The sequence below is a fragment of the Ailuropoda melanoleuca genome, chromosome 1 (assembly GCF_002007445.2).
Source record: "Ailuropoda melanoleuca isolate Jingjing chromosome 1, ASM200744v2, whole genome shotgun sequence".
Lineage (NCBI taxonomy): Eukaryota > Metazoa > Chordata > Mammalia > Carnivora > Ursidae > Ailuropoda > Ailuropoda melanoleuca.
The window spans coordinates 92,273,989-92,293,332 of NC_048218.1; the positions used below are offsets into that span (position 1 = coordinate 92,273,989).

The window sequence follows — 19,344 nt, forward strand, 5'->3', positions numbered from 1 at the left end:
GTGAAAGGCACTGGCTATGATAGTTTCATGCTATCTTTACTATTATAATGTGTCTTAATGTACTGTATTTCCATTTTTGTCAGAAAGTATATCCTTCCAAGGTGTATTATTTTAGTTCCGGTGCTTTTTATCTCAGAGATAAACCATGAACACTGATAATGATCACAGACATATAAATCATTATAAAAAGTGGTCAAAACTTCCAAACCCAGCATCAAAAACACATCTTATTAAAATAAAGTAAAATCTTTTATTGTTAAAATAAAATAACATTAGCTCTGGGCATTTTTTGACATGGAATATTCTATGTAAAACCTATTTAATTCATTAATTAAAGTTTTTTGTCTTGCTCTAAGTGATTTTTGAAATTTTTGGTTATCTTACAGGAGCACGAAACTCATTGCACGGCAGAAGTACTAGTTTGCCCACACATTTCTATTCTGATACACTCTAAGCAAATTATGTTTGGTTTCTTGTTGCTTCATTAGTAATTTATACTGCAATTATTGCTTGAAAGACATGTTGAACTTGAAATCAATATTACTCCAAAAGGAAGTCATCAAGATGAGGAGCTGTGGGTGGTGTAGATGGGGATGTTTTAGGCAATCGTGGTATTCTTCATTCTCTGGGCCTTCCCATGAATTCCATGAGCACCTATGCTCATGTGTTTCCATGAACATATGCAAAGCCTATGAACAAGTAGCCAAAAACCGGAAACAGACCGATATCCTTCAATGCGGGAAGGGTTAAACAAACTATGGTACTAGGCGATACTACTTAACAACTAATTGATCCATGCAACAGTGTGGATAGACTTTGAGTTATGTGGAGTAAAAAAAAAAACCAATCCCCAAAGGTTACACACTATGTGATTCCATTTGTCTGATATCCTTGAAATAACAAAATTATAGAGCTGGAGAAAAGTTTAGGGATCGAGAGATAGGGTGGATCGCAGGTGTAAGGAAAAGGAATAGCACCTGGGAGATTTGTGGCTTACATGTGACAAAACCTCACTGAACTACACACGCACTCATACACACGCACGCACACAAGTGCACCTACAACCCATAGAATCGGAATAAGCTCGGTTGATGGCACCGATATGACTTTTCTGTTTTTGGTGTCGTATTAGAGTTATGCAAGATGTCAACACTGAGGGAGGGAGAAGGCTGCATGGACCTCCACGTCCATTTCTTTGGAACTTCCTACGAGTCTCTATTTCAAAATTGAAAGTTTTAGGGGTGCCTGGCTGGCTTAGTCCAAAGAGCATATGAGTCTTGATCTCGGGGTCATGAGTTCAAGCACCATGTTGGGGATAGAGGTTACCTAAATAAACTTAAGTTTTAAAGTACACAGGATTGTACAATGAACCTCCATTTACCTATCACATGCTACAATTATCAACTTATGGCCACTCCTGTTTCACTGGGATCCCCCACACTTATCTCTCCCTGATAGTATTCTGCCACAGTTCCCAGGCATCATATCATTGAATCCATAAATATTTCAGTAAAGTGATAATCTTTATTTTTATACATAATCATGATTCTATGAATAATTTTAGGGTGGTAGGCATCTAATTCCTACATATTTTGCCTTCTTAATCCAACGGGGTTCATTACCTCAATTCATCATAGAATTATTTCTTATTTTTCTTTGCAGTTTTTCCTTTTACATCTTTTTTTCCTTTCTTATCTTTTGGAGAATTCTTTCCTTTCTTTAGCAAATTTTGCAGTTCTTCAAATCTCCCCAATCCTTTCCGGACCATTGTTCCACGCCACCATGCCTGAATCTGAAAACAAGATAAAGCCAAACAGCATCAGCTGGTATCACTCGGGATGGGGGATGGTTATCTCTTCATTCTGGTATGTGGCCTTAAAGATGTGAAGAATGGAATGTCACCAGAACTCTATATTTTCTCTTGGCCAGCCATCCTGGCAAATGTAAAAAAAAAAAAAAAAAAAAAAAATCAGTGCTTTTATGTCCCAGGCACTGTTGTAGACTTTTAGGGAACAGCAGTCAAATGCCAATGTCCCAGCCAACACAGGAATGTATGATTTGATAGATGCTGTGGAGACAACAGTGCACAGTAAGGGGAATCAGGAGGGCCTGCACCTGCCCTCCCCCTCGTCGCTGGACTGCTGGGCTCCTACCTACAGCAGCCCCCACTCCTCCCGAGATCCTATTCCTTCCCACCTCTTCAGGTGGTGGTAGGCTCTGAATCTCCCTGTACCTCCCCACTTCTCTCGGAATAAAAGCTCAGGTCCTTACAATGGGCTTACAAGGCCCTATCTGATCTGCTCTGTTCCTCTTGCCCGCACGGACCTCTTTCCTCCTTCCCCTTGCTCCCCGTGCTCCAGCTGTGCGGCCTGCTCACAGCCGGGCACACCAGGCACAACCCCAGCTCCCGGCCTTTGCTTTTGCTGCTGCTTCTGCCTAGAACACTCTTCCCAATATTCGGACGGCTTAACCTCCAGTACTTCAAGTACTCGCTCAATTGTCATGGCTGTGGACTGAACTCTCACCCCTCATCCCCAACTCATATTAAAAGCCCTAACCCTCAACGTGATTGTCTTTGGAGATGGCTGGTGGCAGGTAATTACGCTTGGATGTGGTCATGAAGGTAGGGTCTTCATGATGGGATTAGTGCCCTTATAAGAGACACCAGGTAACTTAGTCTTCTCTCTGTCTTGTGAGGGCACAGCAAGAAGACAGCGACGTGCGAGGCAGAAGGAGAGCTCTCACCGGAGACCAACCATGCCGGCGCCCTAATCCTGGACTTCTCGCCTCTAGCGCTGTGAGAAGATGTCTGCTGTTTGAGCCACCCAGCGTATGGGATACCGTTATGGTAGCCTGAGCTGACGAAGCCAGTCATTTTTCTAATGAGGCCTACCCTGACCGTCTCATTTAAATCGAACCCCACCAACCCACCCAACACACACACACACACACACACACACACACATGCACACACAAACTTACTTCTGGCTATCTCAGTTCCCCTTAGCTTGAACTTTATTCCAATGCCACTTATCACTTTCTAGCAGACTATATAATTTTATGTTTTATATTTCTTGTTTTTATTTCTATCACACTAGCCTTTAAGCAATATGAGGACAGAAAAATTTGTTTTGTTCACTGATGTATTTCCAGTGGCTACAGCAGTGCCTGGCACATAGCAGAAGCTCAGTAAGTATTTGCTGAACGGAATGAGCAAATGAATGAATGAGGTGGCTGGGGGTGCTGTTTTAGATAAGGTGGACCAAGGGCAGGTATGAGGATATTTGAGCAGGGACTGAACTAAGTGAGGGCCGGAGTCTTGTCCATATCCGGGGAGAGCATCTCTGGGCAGAGGGAGGAGCAGGCTTGGGCCTTGGGAAAACACGGAGGATCTATTGGTGACATGAAAATGGTATTGAGGAGATGGGGACTGAGAGCAGCCGTACAGGAGTCAGGTGGTGCTTTTCCAGGGGAACAGTATCGCCCTCTAGAGGCAGTCTAGACTTTTGCGGGGCTTTTTTGGTGTCTTGAAGTTGAGCAGTCTTCAACTGTGTGACACGAGCCCTCGTGCACAGAGACTTTCCCAGGGTGTGCACGCTTGGGTAGTTTGCAGGCAACCCATTTCCAGAGCTTCACCTTCCACATGGACCCCTTCCTACAACGGATCTGCCGAGGAGCCCAGCTGCTGCTTCTCCACTCCCACCTCTGCTTCACGGCTGCCCCTCAGGCACGCCTCTCAGCCCCCCGAATCTGACTAGGGTGTGTTGCCCTGGACTCCCAAAACCTCTGGGACACCACAAAAACCAGACAATACATAATAATACCGAAAAAACAAAACATATGAACAAACAACAACATAACAAAGGCTCTTAAATACAGAGAGCTGTTGGTTGCCAGAGGGGAGGTGGGCGGGGAGATAGTGGAATAGGTAAAGGGGTGAAGAGGTACAAACTTCCAGTTATAAAGTAAGTAAGTGAGGGAGATGAAAAGTCCAGCATAAGGGAACAGTCAATAATATTGTAATAATGTCGTATGGTGACAGATGGGGCCTACACTTGGTGTGAGCACTGTGTGATGCACAGAATTGTCAAGTCATATGTGGTACACCTGAAACTAATATAAAATTGTATGTCCGTTATATTTCAATACTAAAAGACTAGCAGTATGATGTTGGCCCTCGGGCCTAGGTAACCAGTTCTTTGGTAAGGCAAGTGGTTCCCACCTCTTTGCTTTCAAGAAAATTGAAAGACCAGTTGATTTGCCAGCCAAGAGCCCGGCATCTGATTTTTGGGGATATAAATCTGGAAGAAGTTCAGAGATGTGTGAAGCATTACCATTTAAAACAAAATAATATAGGCACACACACACAGAGGCCTCCTCCATTCTTGTCAACTTATCTATGTAAGCAAGGTTTCTCAGTGCTTCGTCTGTAAAAAAAAAATATAGAACCAATGTCAACCTTGTCTCATTCTAGCAATAAGTAACATTTATGCAGGGATGTATAAACTATGGGGGAAAGTCTCTCATTTGTGTATGTATTTTCCCCAAATCCTCTAGGGCAAATAATTAAATTAAAATATTAAATTAAATACCAAAAATCTTAATGGATTTTATAGTGTTTTGGTCAATTTTATACCACTAATAATTGTAATATGACTTAATCCAGGACATTAAAAACCCTATGGCCACAGAAAAAAAATTTAATTTTAAAACTTAACTTGTATAAATATTTGTGTTGCCTGAAAGTATGAAAAGTGATCTATAAATGACTTAAAATTATATGTATAAAACATTAAGCTCAATTCTTAGGGGAAAGTGAAATAGAAATACATGTTCAAGAAGAAAAAGAAAGGATAGAAAATTTCTGTCTATGGGGTGTGTGGGTGGCTCAAGTCCGACTGGTGATTTCGGCTCAGGTGGCAATCTCATGGGTTGTGGGACTGAGCCTGGCTCTGCGCTCAGCATGGAGTCACTTAAGAGAGACTTTCTCCCTCTTCCTCTGCCCCTCCCCCACTCAGACGGTGCAGGCTCTCAATTTCAAATAAATCCTAAAAAAAAAATTCTGCCTATAAAATAAGAGTTTGCTCAAGTATTTTGTAAGTTGATGTGACTGACACAGCAAATCTCATAACAGTATTTCGATTCCACTGGGTACATTTAAAATACTGATCTCAGAGCTCTATTTTAAGATGTCAATATTTAAAACTCACTGAAAAGTAAATCCTTTGCAATAATTTAAACTTAGTGGGAAAAGAATTTAAATATGTTTCAAACTGTGCAAGAAGGTACATGGTTTTTCAAAATACTTTAAGGAAGTATCCAAAAAGTATTATTTTCATTCTTCCAGTGTAGCCATTCTTGAGTATATACATATTAAAATAAATATTTTAATATAAACTACTTTCCTTTCTCCTTTATGTTGCAGCTCAGGCATTCTTTTCGTTTGTTAAAATTATGGGTTTTGGTAGGTTATGTTACCTGAGTAATTTCAGAAGAGTAAAGAAGGTATCACATACTATTTATCGTAAAAGAGAGGGCGTTAGGTTTGACATGGGGGAGGGCCCCTGCCAGAGGAGGGTCTCGCAAAGCAAGACTGACTCTTGCTTCAGGTGAAAAAGAGAATCACAGATTTCAGTAGAGTAGTGATAACTTCCCACCTGTGTTTTCACGGCACTGGTCTGATGCTGAGTGGAGGGTACACGTGTGGGGAGCGGGTGCGGAAGTGGGGATGCTACCGGAGGACCAGAGTGGTCGTCAGGTGTGGGAAATGGGGGCGGGGACCAGCTGCATGGAATACTGCCTGAAGTGGACACTGGCCTGGCCTGGTCTGTCTGGGACATCCTATCATCTCCATGAGCTAGGTGGGCAAGGAGGCCATGACAAGGTTCTTTGCCCCCCCTCCCATTTAAAGGCTCTTTGCCCTTTGATCCTAGTTAGTGGCAGAGCAGAACTCTGGTCTCTACTGCCCTGCTCCATAAATACTTTCATTTCTAATTCTTTAGCCTCACCTTAGTGACTTTGTGAATATAAGCTTTTCAGTCCAGTGACCACTCCAAGAATTTCAGACTGCTTTGGGATTGGAAGTTTGGCTTTCTTTTGCCTGTTTGTTGTCTTCTTATCTGACAAAGAGTTGAAGAATGAAAATGCAAAAATGCTAAGGTGATGTTCAAAGATCCTGTTGCTTGTTTCTGAGGATATAAAGGAAATAAGAGGGTCTACTCTCGATGAGGACCAGGTAGAGATGTGTAAAGGGCAGCCCCGGAATGGTCTGTAATAGGTTTGTGTTTACCACCGGCCCTTCTCCAGAGCAATTGTGAACGTGCTACCCAGAATTTTTGCCGATTTTACCTTTGTTGCCATTATCTTCATGTTTCTTTTTTTTTTAAAGTTTGCCCATATAGCCTGTATGCCTTCAGCACACACTTCTCTTGGGGGGTCCTCCAGGGGGTTGTCCACCAGCGTCAAAACCTTGAGATTCACCAGACTATCCAAATTCTCTGGAAGACAGGTGATCAAGTTGTCCTCAAGCAGTAATTCTTTCAAAGCTGAAACAATTTGTTTTTAATGATAGATTTATCTTAAGCAGCAGCAAAGTTAACATGTGCATTCTTTAGTCCAGTTACTGTGAAACGTGTGTCTCCTGCTGTGTTGTGTAACAAAAGACACAGATTTAAGGAGGCAAACCAAGTTCTCTTCCTTATAACAATTCAAAGTTGTTGGAGCCAGTGTGTATAAGTATTAGAGACAGAAAAATAGTACACACGAAAACAATCTGACAATGTTTCAGTCCTCCAGGGACCAAGGACAGGATGAGAATGTATGGTCGGGAGCATGACTAAGGAGTACTGCATGCGACCCTCGGCTCTAATCTATAGCAAAAAACATTGTTTTATTTGGTCCCACTAAAAGCTCAGCACAAGGCTGTCACATGGATGGATAAACTGACACATGTACAAATAAAGAATGATTTAGCCTAGTGTAAAATGTTTGGGTGTTTAAATATGGATCATATATGATTCTTCATGCCAATCTTGCAGCTCCAAAAGTCCTCCCTTGCTGATTTCATCACTCTGGGTCAACACTTTTCCTTTTATTCAAGTGACTTCAGTGACCTAATGTGAATTTGCTGCGGGACCCCCAACTCCAAATTCTGGCAGTAAAGTACGGTTGGTGGTATAATGACTATATATATGGACGAATGCTAATTCTCTCAGCAGTTGCTATTTACTTCTCTATTCAATTCCCAACAAACAATCTAACTGCCTGTGTGAGGTTCTTAGCTGTACTATTCAGGCACCTGGCCTTCCCTGTCTCACTAGTGAGACTTGCGAGGAGGTAATGGGGTAGGGCTGAGCTCTCTAAACATGGAGATTGGTCTTTAGTGAATGGAGGAGATGGAAAGTGCTGGCCTCACACTCCACTAGGCTGAGGATCTACTAAGATCCCTCACCTTGTGCTTGGCAAATGGAATCTGGAAGTTGCTTAAGCCGGTTGTGGCGACAGTCCAGAATTTCCAGGTTAGGCATTGATCCCAAGGATGTGGGCAGGTACTCCAGATGATTGTTCTCTATGTACAGCTCTTTAAGACTCTGAAAAACAGCAGCGCAGACCATAATGATCCTTACATTGATAAAAGAATTAAAATAAGCAGCACCACTGGTGAGTTCCCATACTCTTTCAGTGGGGGATGCTGTGGATTGGGATCAAGGGAAAACATACTTATTTAAAGAACCATCATCAAAACACAAAATTATTTTTGGGTAAAACCATTAGACATGGTTCGCATCTATGAAGGAAAAGAAAACATGAAATCTAGCATCTGTTCACGTGAACTTTACGGAAAAATAATTGTGATAATTTAACTATATAAGTCATTTGCTCCCTTTCAACAACTGGTTATCTGCAGCAGTTGCTATAGAACTGAAACTGCGTCAAGTATCGATCTGACATCGTCCGGGCTTGAAGTGGCCAAAATGTGCAGATAACGAGTTAGCTATTTTCAAATCCACTGTCATGTTTGCATCTCACGCAAAGGTTTCAGAGAGTGTTGCATGACCTGTCAAGGAGCCAGATGACGGGAAGAATTCTGAACACAGGGCAAAGCAATGGAGAGTCAGGAACAGGACCTCTGTGTCACAGGTGAGAAGTACCGTGCTATACACACTGTCGCTCAGTTCCGCGACTGGGGGTCGCGTCATGGCCCACATCTACTCAATCGCTAGTAAGACTGCAGTACCACAAACATGGCAAAAATCTCATGCGCATACATTAAGACACAGGGGCATGGCTGCTTTGAATGAAGCTATCTTGTTGCTTTGTTGGGATTTAGCCCAGGGGTGTGGACCCATCTCCACAGGAACTGGGGACAATGTTAAATATACCCTGATTTGCCTGCCATCCTGCAGAGAGGGAGGTCACCTTGACCCATCCAAAATGCAGGCTCCCAGCCATGTCACCGGTATGATAACTTCAACTGCAAAATAGTACAATTTTCAGGGGCCTCTTACAAAAAGGTAGAAATCGAATGGAAAGCGGTGTGGCTCAATTTCTGCAAATAAAACATGCCAAACCGCACTCTGGAAAGGAGTGTGGCGTGTCACAGCCTCTTGGCTATATTCTTTGAGGATGGATCCAGGGGTTCTGGAAAACAGTGCTAGAATGACTGCTTGTTCGGGGCTGGAAATCTAGCGTGGATGATTGCACAGGCAGCCCACGGGACACCACCGTGTTTCCTCAGTGTCAGCAGACTTAAGCAATCAGTGGGCACGTACTTCTTTGTCCACTCATCTGGGGAAGCTTACCTGTAGTTTACTAATGTGTTCTGGCAGAGAGGTGAACTTGGCTCCCTGGTCTTGCCCAATGTATAATTTCTCTAAAGACTCTAAAGGAAGGATTTCTTCTGGAAACGAAAGGAACTGATTTCCTGTCAATCCAAGCATCTTCAGCTTTGAAAGTGAGCCAAAGTCTGATGGTAACTGGAAGTATTCCAAAAAGATAAGTTTTGGGTCAAGGTTATTTTAAACAGTAAGATAATAAATGGGGTTTTTTAGTTTTGAGGCCAATTGATAAACATAAGGTAGAGCAATTTAGCAATTCCTGCTGATGAAAAGCTGGCACGCACGTTTGCATACCGAGCATTTATATTTGTAGACCTAAGTCTGGAGCCCCGCTCTTTCCCGGAGCCACTCTGAGCTTCACTTTCAGGCACTGCTTTCAATTGAAGCAATTTTTTACCTACTTTATGGCAAGTTGTTGAACTGTCGTGTAGCAAATGCCTGACACTACTGAAAAAGTATTCAAGTTTTCAGTGTGATTTTGCAACTATAATATTAATAAGTTCAGTTATTGGAACTGATCAATTTAGGAACGTGACCCCTCACCCTGAAAGGCTTTCAGTCAGCAATTTAGAAACTTCAACTGATATCTCAGTTGGGGGCACCTGGGTGGCTCAGTTGGTTAAGCATCTGCCTTTGGCTCAGGTCATGATCCCAGGGTCCTGGGGTCAGTCCCACATCAGGCTCCCAACTCAGTGGGGAGTCTGCTTCTCCCTCTCCCTCTGCTCCTCCTCCCTCTCTTCCTCCCTCCCTCTCTCTCTCAAATAAATTTTTAAAAATGTTAAAAAAAAAAAAAGAAATCTCAGTTGGAAGCAAACAATGAAGACTATCGTGGTTTTATCCTGTCATTCTTCCGCCAATGAACACCAAGGCTTATGTGCCCTTTGGGGTATTGGGTAGCCATTTCCCAGACTCCCAGACTGTCCAGGCATGGAAGGCCATAGAAAGGTCATCTATTCTAATCCTTGAACAGGGTGGTTGAATATATTCCACAGCTAGCCATCCAGCACACATTTAAATACCATCTCCTGGAATGAAAACTCATTACTTGGATGGAGACCTCTAATCATCGGATTTCCTTCTTCTGTCAAGCCAAAATTTGTGTCACTATTATGTTCACCTATTGGTCTCTTTCTGGCCCTCTGGAACCACACGGAAAAATCTCATTCTTAAAATGTGTGACAGTCTCCCTATTGATTACATTACAGAGACACCTAGTTTCTTGTAGGGGTAAAAAAAAGCCCAGCTATATATCTCAACGGCTTCATAACTCACTTTGAACCACCTTCCTTTGTCTGACTTTACTCCTAACGGGGAAAGCATTCCCCACAGTTGCCTGTCTTAAGCCCGGGCTTCTCCTCCACCCATTCCTCTCTTCTTCATGAGAATGGTTACGGTTCAGCTCAGGCTGATCTCTCCATAGATGGGGGAATAGATAAATAATTGGGGAGTAGGTCAAAAGTAACCCCCTACAGGGATAACATAACAGTAGGTCTCACATGCCTGCAATCAATCTATCTTTCTTTCTTCCTTTCTTTTTCTTTCTTTCTTTCTTTCTTTCTTTCTTTCTTTCTTTCTTTCTTTTTCTTTCTTTCTCTCTTTCTTTCTCTCTTTCTCTCCTTCCCTTTCTTTCTTTTCTTTCTCTTTCTTTTCTTTTCTTTTCTTTTCTTTTCTTTCTTTCTTTCTTTCTTTCTTTCTTTCTTTCTTTCTTTCTTTCTTTCTTTCTTTCTTTCTTATTTTATTTATTTGACAGAGAGACAGCCAGCGAGAGAGGGCACACAAGCAGGGGGAGTGGGACAGGAAGAAGCAGGCTTCCAGCGGAGGAGCCTGATGTGGGGCTCGATCCCAGGACTCTGGGATCACCCGCTGAGCTGAAGGCAGACGCTTAACGACTGAGCCACCCAGGCACCCCCACCTTCAATCTTTTCTCTTTATTGTGTAGGGTGAGGGCTCATTTTCCTAAAAATGCCATAAAATGTTTATAGTTTTATTTATTTTTTAATCAGAGGAAGTCAATCTCCAGAGAAACTCATGTTTAAGCTTTCCTTCTTGGCTATTTCAAAATTCTTCATCAGGCACTTGGATCCCTTTAATACAAAGCATCTGCATCTGTGTAATCCAAATAATAGGAAAAGGTTTTTCAAGCTAACTGCTTCATTACAACCTGCAATGTCCCTCTTGCTGCTGTTCAGTTAGCTCACAGGTTTAGCTTTTCTTTTTCAAAGCACATTGAATGTTTAAAGATTTTTTTGCAGGATATTCAAGATTCAATAATGAATGCCATCACAGTCACATTAAAGTGTAGCGGGAATAAACCTGGATGTACAGAAAAGCTGCAGAGCGTCAAATGAGGACAATCAATCACTCTGGGTGCTCGAACTGAGCTGCAGTCATTTTGAGGCTGAGCCGTCCCTTTACAGAAATGACCATACAAATAAAATCCATCTAGATACACACTGGAAGTCAGCTACTTTGGCATCCACCTGGACAGAAAAAGCTACTGGCCAGGCTCTAAGAGCCAGAAACCCATCGGGTAAGTGTTCGGGATAGGAGAGGTAAGGAGCTGGCTTCAAAGCCAGGTGTCCTAATACAGAGAAATGCACTGGGAGGTCACTGGAGGGATTAGCATAATAGGAAATGAGAGAAGGAGACAAAAAAAAACCCACAGAAATACCATCATAAGAACTGAAGAATAACAAGCAATGGCACTTAGAGATTTTCACATTCCATATAATAATATTGAACACGTCCGCAGTTCAGCACAGCTTGACTTGCGGCCAAAGCTGGCATTGGATGAGGCTTACCTTTGTTAAGATGCCCTCCGTGTGTGATTCTGTCCTCTATTCTGATCTCTGAAAATGTCTCACAGGAAAGGATTAGGGATCATTCAGGACTCCACAAGAATGAAGTGAATGTGTTATTCTTCCCAGGGGCACTTTAGATTTTGAGCCTTTCATTCCCAGTGTAGAATTGGACAGACTTTGTCCACTGGGAAAGGAATTTCTTACCTCAGTGGTGGAAGAGCTGGGGGGATGGGCAGAGGGCCTCTGATAAACCTCTAACTGCCCCCCCCCATGGGTTGCTACCTAAGTAGAGATTAAGCCCTAGATTCTCTTCCTAAATCCTAAATTACCATCAGAATGGTTACTTCCTGAAAGGCAGTTTTAAAACTACAAGCAACTAGGAAAAACAACAACAGCGCCCCCCACAGAGTTCTACATTAAAAATCGAGTAAAAGATTAAACAAAAATAAAAACACCCCCAACAAACTTTAGTGCCTAGGACTAGTATAAAGTATGGTGAGCACAGGAGATCCATGTCCATGGCCAGAAAAGCAGACTCTTATTTGATTAGTCGTGGATTTCCAAATCTCCTGATTTTCCCTCTGAAGTTGTAACAGAACTAACTGTTCTTTTTAATTTTCAAATACTAAAAATAAAAAAAGAAAAACAACACACGTGCAGGCACCATCCAAACCTTTTGTTAATAAACAAAATGAAAGGTGTGTCACCTATACTTAGATAAAAATAATTTTCAAATAAATAAAATGAAATGCTGCAATCAAAACCGAGCTCCCCTGTGATCCCCCCCCCCTTTTTAAAGATTTTATTTATTTGACAGAGAGAGAGGCAGCGAGAGAGGGAACACAAGCAGGGGGAGTGGGAGAGGGAGAAGCAGGCTTCCCACTGAGCGGGGAGCTTGATGGGGGCTCAATCCCAGGGCCCTGGGATCATGACCTGAGCTGAAGGCAGACGCTTAATGACTGAGCCACCCAGGCGTTCCCTCTGTGATCCCCTCCTCATTTCCTTGACTTCCCTCCTCTTCCCAGAGGCAGCCACTGTTAAGAATTTGGCGAGTTTTTTTTCTAGTTCATATTTTTTATACTTTTATTACATATATATTAATATCCACAAAGTATGTGCTTTCCTTTTTAGTAAACGTAATTTTGAGGTCTCGCTGCCCTGGCACGTAGTGCTCCAGTTCACTTAAATTACTGTATAGTTTTTAATTTTATGAATATAGCCATCTGTTTGCTCGTTGCTCTGCTGACATTTGGACTGTCTCCCATACTTGCTGTCAATGGTGCTATGGTGAACATTTTTGAACACGCCACCCTGCACACATGGGAGAAGAGTTTCTTTAGGGACTGTTTTTGCAGTTCCCCCTGAGTGCAACATTAAGGCCTGAGGTTGTAGGTGTCAGAAAAACACCTGCCGTGTGAGGAACTCCCATTAGGAGCTGGTCTTGGGTCAGAATAGAGACTCCGGGGCCCAGCCGCTCTGGGAGGGAACGTTCTGCAAATGGACCTGCGTACAGGGGTGTGGCCTTGGCAAGTTAGTTAAGGTCCCTGCGCCTCGTTTTCCCTTGTATCACTGAGGATAACAGCACCCACATCAAAACGAGCACGTCAACCCCAGCTCAGGGCAGGAAAAGCCCTTGAGGAAGCCCAGTGACAGCCAGGAAGGGAATCAGTACCTGCCATATTTTATTATCATCCAGCGCCAGGATCTCCAGGTGCTTCAGCGCGCTGACCTCCGACGGACAGCGCTCCAGATGGTTCTGGCTGAGATCCAGGAAGCGCAAGTTGCCCAGGCGCCGGAAGGAGCGCCGCAGCCCCCGCAGGCCGGTGTTGCAGAGGTACAGCAGATGCACGGAGGTCCACCTGCAGATGAGCCTCGGCACCTTCTCCAGGGGGTTGCCGCTCAGCCCGATCTCCGTCATCCCGGTCAGCTCGGCCAGGGTGTGCGGGATCGAGTGCAGGCGGTTGTAGGACAGATCCAGCACCGACAGTCGGCTGCAGCGGCCCAGCGACTCGGGGAGAACGGGCAGGCTGTTGTGAGCTACGTAGAACTTCTGCAGCCTTGTCAGGTTCCCAATCTCTTCTGGGACGGCAGTTAGTCTGTTCTTATCCAGGTCAATGACCTCCAGGTCGTAGAGAACACAGAGCTCCGGAGGGAAAACCTCAAACTGGTTTTGCTTCAGGTAGATCTCCCTCAGTTTGGTCTGGTTCTCGATTTCCTTGGGCAGAGATTTCAGGTCGTTGCCGGACAGCCCGAGCAGCTCGAGATGGTGCAGGAGTTTGCAAAGGCCGACGGGGATCTCGGCCAGGCCGGTGTGGTAGAGGCGCAGCTCGCGCAGCCGCCGCAGGCCGCCGAGCACCGGAAGGGACGAGCGCAGGAGCGGGTTGTGGCTCAGGTCCAGGCCCTCCAGGCTGCTCAGCCTGCCCAGCTCTGGGCACAGCGCGCGCAGCTTGTTCTCGTTCAGGTAGAGGATCCGGACGTTCTTCAAACGCTGGATACCCCGGGGGATTGCTTCAATCCGGTTGTTTTCCAGATGCGCTTCTTCGAGTTCTTCTAATTCTAAGATCTGCGATGGAATGGTGGTCAAGCTCTGATTAGAAGCATCGATGAAAAATGTTCTGCTGGAGGCCTGTTGTGGATCACCTTTCGGATGAATATTCGATGCAGGGCCTACTGATTTTATGTCATTTGACATTGTGTTGACGGAAAGGTGGAGTATTCAAAATCTGAAATATTGGCAAAATAGAAAATCCTTTACTTGCCATGAGACTCCATATCCTTAAGAGAGAGAAGAATTAAGTTTAGTTGACTGAATCTAGGGCTTGACATTCTAACACGGCATGAGATGTAGGTTTTTGTGTTTCATGCTGGGAGATGAATTCAAATATAAGCTCCTCCTAATAGGTTGACTTCTATGAAAAGAAAAAAGATTGTCTCATTTCAGTTTTTTTAAAAAGTCCCTATCCTGATTCTATTTCCAGGTAGAATGGAGAAGATTGCAAAAGATTGCTCTTTCCATAAACACTAACAGAGCACTAGGAAAAAATAATATTTTAAAATATTGCATGTTTTTTTTTTTCTTGAAGCCACCAGAGAACTGTGGATGCAAAGAAGGCCAAACGAATTAAGTTCTAGAGATGGACTATCCCTTGCTAAGTAAGTAGAGACCAGTGGGCACTTTGATGCCTGGTGGCATTTTCAACTTTGGGAACTGGCAGGCAGAGAAGCTGCCATATGCTCAGGGAAAGGAACTTCTGAGACAAGGAAAAACCAGCCAAACTTTGTCAAGCCGTGTATGCGCGCCATGGGGGAGTAGCATGGAAGGGCCTCAGCTGCAGAGCTGGGTCTCCCCCAGAGACCGGGGCAACTCAGTGGCCTAGGAAAAGTTGCAGGCTAGCTGAAAGAGCAGAGAGAACTTGTGGTCTTAGATCCCTACGCCTGGCTGCGGGCCGGGCCTTAAATCCCTAAGCAGGATATCTGAAATCGCTCCAATTGAAATGAACTACAGCAGCAACCTAGAAAGAAATTAAATGAGAATAAATCATGTCCGTGGATTAGAACACTCAGTGTTCAGAGGTTAATATATTCCCCAAACTGATTTTTTGGTTCAGTACAACCTCAATCAAAATCTCAATAGGCTTTTTTTCTTTCTTTCTTGGTAGATGTTAACGAGATGATTCTAAAATTTATATGAAAATGCAAAGAATGGAAAATTGCAAAAGACAATCTTGAATAATAACAAAATTGGCAGACTTGCACTACTGCATTCATAAATCTTATAAATCTAAGATGTTAATATTGTGTCACAGAAGACTAAGACCTGGGTCGTTAACATACGCGCACAGCCCCCACAGCCTAGAAAGGAAGGCAGAGAAGACGATGAGGTGGTGTTGGCCCGGTTGATTGTTGCGTCTTTGACTTGGCTTCTAGATGGGGGCTTTCCTGCTAGAGTACTGGGCCTCTGCTCCCACACCGAGCCTGGGCCCCGGATGGGGGGGATGTGCTTCCAGCCCCCACTTACTATTACTTTGCCTGACCACACAACAGTATGTGGCTTAGACCCTCATGGCTATATGCCTAGCCTCCAGCAGAGTTTTGGGACAGTGTTGCTCTCTGTTATTTAAAGAAAGGAAAAGACTTATCATTGATTAAATTATATCTAGAATAAGTTGTCTCCACGATTTCTCATTTGATCATTAGATTGATTTAATGATGTTCAGTCCTGTAGGATAAAATTTCCCGTGTCCTGAATATAAACTCCTGACAATGCTGAAGACTCCTAGACAATTCGTAGTGTACAGACTAAGGCCATGGTGGAAATGAAAATAGAGAACACTCGGGACACTCTATGCTCGGAGCTTTACTTAAATTAACGTACGTAACCCTCACTAGAGCCCTAAGAAGCAGGCTCCATTGCGATCTCTGTTTTACAGATACAGAAACTAACCAAAAAGGCTTTTCTCAGAACCTGATAGGAAGTGGGGGCAGGAGCGTAGAATTTGTTTTAACCCCGCTGAGGATATTAACATCATTTGTTTACAAAAAGCCTGCTTTTTGTCAAAGTCCCGGCTTGGGTGTGAGCATTCAGGCTTGATTTTCTTTTGCGGCCTTCCAGCAGAGTCATCTGGGGAAGATTCTTGCGGACTAGCTGCCTGATTAGGGTTAACACAAGGGTGTCTGGGCTTCCAGACACATAAAAGAACTTATTTCTCCTAACGTTCGTCTTGTTCCACTATGAGACCTGCCTAGAATGTCTGAATGTGTGTGTACATATGTTATCTTGCCAGAATCATATATCCCACATGTGTCTGGAACCAATTTGATGGCCTCTGAAAGCTATATATACTGTATATCCATTAACAGGCTTAATAAAAGGAGGTTGTAAAGTCAGATTTGCAACAGCTTGGCCAGTAATTCAGCCACAGTAAATAAGAACAGAGAAGATGGATTCCTTATTGGTTATTTTTTTCATAAGGATTGCTACCGCTGCATGGTCAGATGAACTTGTTACAACCCAGCATTACTGTGGAATTTCTAAGGGTAGTGACTCTTGTGTCATTTCAAGGACTCAGTGTTTGAATCGTTTAATGATTAGCCCCTTTTTGTGTCATTTTAATGCCTGAGAAAACCATTTAAGAAAATGGCCAACCTTCTTAAATTTATATCAAGTGTTGACACTTTTGTTTCCAAGTCTGTTTACGCACCAACTGCATAGACAAGACTAGGGTCCTGAGGTTAGCATGGCTCTCTCTGATAGCATAAATAACCATTTCTAGTTAAAATCGTTTCAAGATTTTACTTAAAGCTTCACCTGGGAGATCTTCTCCCTCTAACACAGATAAGCCAAAAGCCTCAATATACCTAGGATGGAGAACCATGTGATGGTAATGGTAATACCCTTTGCTTTGATAAACATTTCTGGGACACTAAAATCCCAGGAAAAATTTTTAAGACTTCTCTCAAGTAATAGTGACATGAAGACCCATATAAAATTCAGACTTGAGTGGAAAGTTTTTATAATCAAGCAACTTTAGATTTTTGGCAGGGGCAAGGGAGAATCTAAACAGCTCAGCCAATAATAAAGGCAAGATTCTGGGTGTGATGTTGTGATATAATAATAAATATATATTTGGTCTTTGTTCCCAAGCTCCTGATACAAGAGCTTCTAAAACCTTTAGTATTTTTCCGAGGGGTTGGAGAGGATCGTCTTTTGTTATTCATAATAGACCCCATTCAACCACACCTGAGTCCCTATGAATGAGGTCACTCTTCTTAGACCCCCGGATAGCCTGGTTGCCAGAGGAAACAACCTGGTGATTAGAGGGGTGGAACTTTCAGCCCCAGCTGGGAGAGGGGCTGGAGGTTGAGTTGATCATCTGTGGCCAGTGATTTAATCAATTGTGCCCGGGGAATGGAACCTCTATAAAAACCCTAAACAACGAGGTCTCGAGAGCTTTGGGGTTGGTGAGCACGTCAAGGTGCTGGAAGGGTAATGTGCCTGGGGAAGGCGAGGAAGCTCTGTGCCCTCTCATACCTTCTCTTCCCCGAGTGCATCTCTTCCATTTGGCTGTTCCTGAATTGCAGTTTTTAGAATACAGGGGTAACGGTAAGTCAAGTGTTTCTCTGAGTTCTGTATGTCATTAAAGCAAACTATTTAACTTCAGGAGCGAGCTGTCGGCACCCCTGATCTGTAGTCCACTGGTACCGGTGACAGCCTGGGTCTTGTCACTGGCATCTGAGGCGGGAAGCAGTCTTGTAGCACCGAGCCCTCAGACTATAGGACCTGCACTACCTCTGGGTGTAGCGTTGGAATTAAATTTTAGGACACTTGCTTGGTGTCTGCAGAGACCTGGAGACTGGCTTGGTTGGGAACTCCACGTACAGTTGGTGTCAGGTGTTTTGTAAGTAGAAACTTTCTAATAAGTACTGGGATAAGAGATGTTTGGTATGTTAAAAGAAATAGAAGGAAAATAGTCTGATAATCTGATAATGAGCTCTGAAAAATTTTGTAGAGTGAAGAGGCTTCCAAGGACGGGTCCAGTGAGTCTGGCCTTTTGAAAACCTCAGATCAGCCAGCTGAAGATTAAAGAGGCCTTAGAGCAACATTCTTTTCCCAGAATTGTTAGCTGTGTGGCATGGTGTCCCCCCTCCCCGTTGTCACCAAATTGATCTGAAATAGCTTCTCAGGACATGTTTTCCTTAAACAGACTCGTACGGGCATCTCACTCATTGTCAAAAACATTTCTACCTTTCATTCCTCTACATGGACCACCAAACTATAGATCTATTAATTCCTAGGCAAAACCTCTTTTTTTCTCTTAGAATGTGGTTTTTCAAATTTTTGTCTTGCACGATGAATAAGAAGGTTTGAGGTGCTATTCCATTACTAATCACTGTTACTTTCTTGCCTCGTCAGATAATAAAAATGTAAACTTTTCAGACCACTCACTTTTTTCCATGGGAAATCAGTTCTTTGATAACACTAATTATCCCAGCTGCGGATTTAGAACCTAAACACACATGCATGAGCAACGCCAGAATTCAACACTTAGGATGCTCGTCAGAAAATTCAACCAGGAATTTGCTCTGTTCTGACACTTCCTAGCAGCCCAGTTGAGCCCTCTGGTGGTTGGGGAAGAATAGGTAATGGGTGGGTTAAATATTAATTTTCCCAGATCCTATGAGTTCGCTCTCCATGTTAGCAGGAAACAACTTACCTAGGTCCTATTTTGTGTTTTCTCAAGACAAGAGGATCGTAATGCGATCATAATTAAACCTCATGCTGTTGGCTTTTTAAATAGGTACAATAAAAGAAACATTTGAAAAATATTTCTGGATTTTCTATAAAACTATAGTCAAAGACCTGTCTAGTAAGTTACTTATATAAAGATACACCTATTAAAACTTCCTACTGTAAGGTGCCAGAGAAATGTAAATGCTGCCTTTTATTGAAGAATGGGGACTACATATCCTCATGTATTCTCTTTGGTTCTGACGTCTAGAAAGCTGAGATTCTAATTCAAGTTAGACCTCCATTCTGGGTTCTTGACGCATAAGCACCCAGTGAATCCACTTAAATTTCCTTGAAGCCAGCTCAACGACATCTGTCTCCCCCACCTCCCTAACTGCCCCTGTCCCCAGTCAGGGATTCTCAAGGGGAGTGTTTTTGAAATTACATCCCTCCTCTGTCTGGAAATCATTGGATTAAT

General features: G+C 43.3%; 2 protein-coding genes across 4 annotated transcripts in view; one reads left to right on the forward strand and one right to left on the reverse strand.

The window, feature by feature from the left end:
• The window catches only part of LRRC31 (leucine rich repeat containing 31), a 39,862-nt gene extending 35,971 nt beyond the window's left edge, over window positions 1–3,891 (forward strand). For 2 of the 3 annotated variants that reach the window (XM_034663191.1, XM_034663200.1), the window contains one exon: window positions 2,698–3,891. In XM_034663191.1, the coding sequence (XP_034519082.1) occupies window positions 2,698–2,801 (104 nt within the window). In that variant the 3' untranslated portion in view covers window positions 2,802–3,891. The remainder of the gene's footprint in view (window positions 1–2,697) is intronic. The other variant, XM_034663196.1, reaches the window with a different exon arrangement.
• Window positions 1,574–14,358, reverse strand: LRRIQ4 (leucine rich repeats and IQ motif containing 4). The gene is made up of 5 exons (XM_034663209.1): window positions 13,311–14,358; window positions 8,802–8,975; window positions 7,451–7,589; window positions 6,349–6,545; window positions 1,574–1,792 (listed from the first exon to the last, which is right to left on the reverse strand). Exons 1-5 carry the CDS (start codon window positions 14,328–14,330, stop codon window positions 1,640–1,642), a joined length of 1,683 nt encoding a protein of 560 aa, XP_034519100.1. The 5' UTR covers window positions 14,331–14,358; the 3' UTR covers window positions 1,574–1,639.
• Window positions 14,359–19,344: the final 4,986 nt, after the last annotated feature.

Excerpts from the sequence above, each read along its gene's own strand:
- LRRIQ4 (XM_034663209.1), bottom strand. The coding sequence starts at position 14,330 with ATGTCAAATGACATAAAATCAGTAGGCCCTGCATCGAATATTCATCCG. Across the intron at positions 8,976-13,310 it reads ATGATAATAAAATATGGCAG|TTACCATCAGACTTTGGCTC; the intron begins GTACTGATTCCC and ends GAATACTTCCAG. Across the intron at positions 7,590-8,801 it reads AACACATTAGTAAACTACAG|AGTCTTAAAGAGCTGTACAT; the intron begins GTAAGCTTCCCC and ends GCTGTTTTTCAG.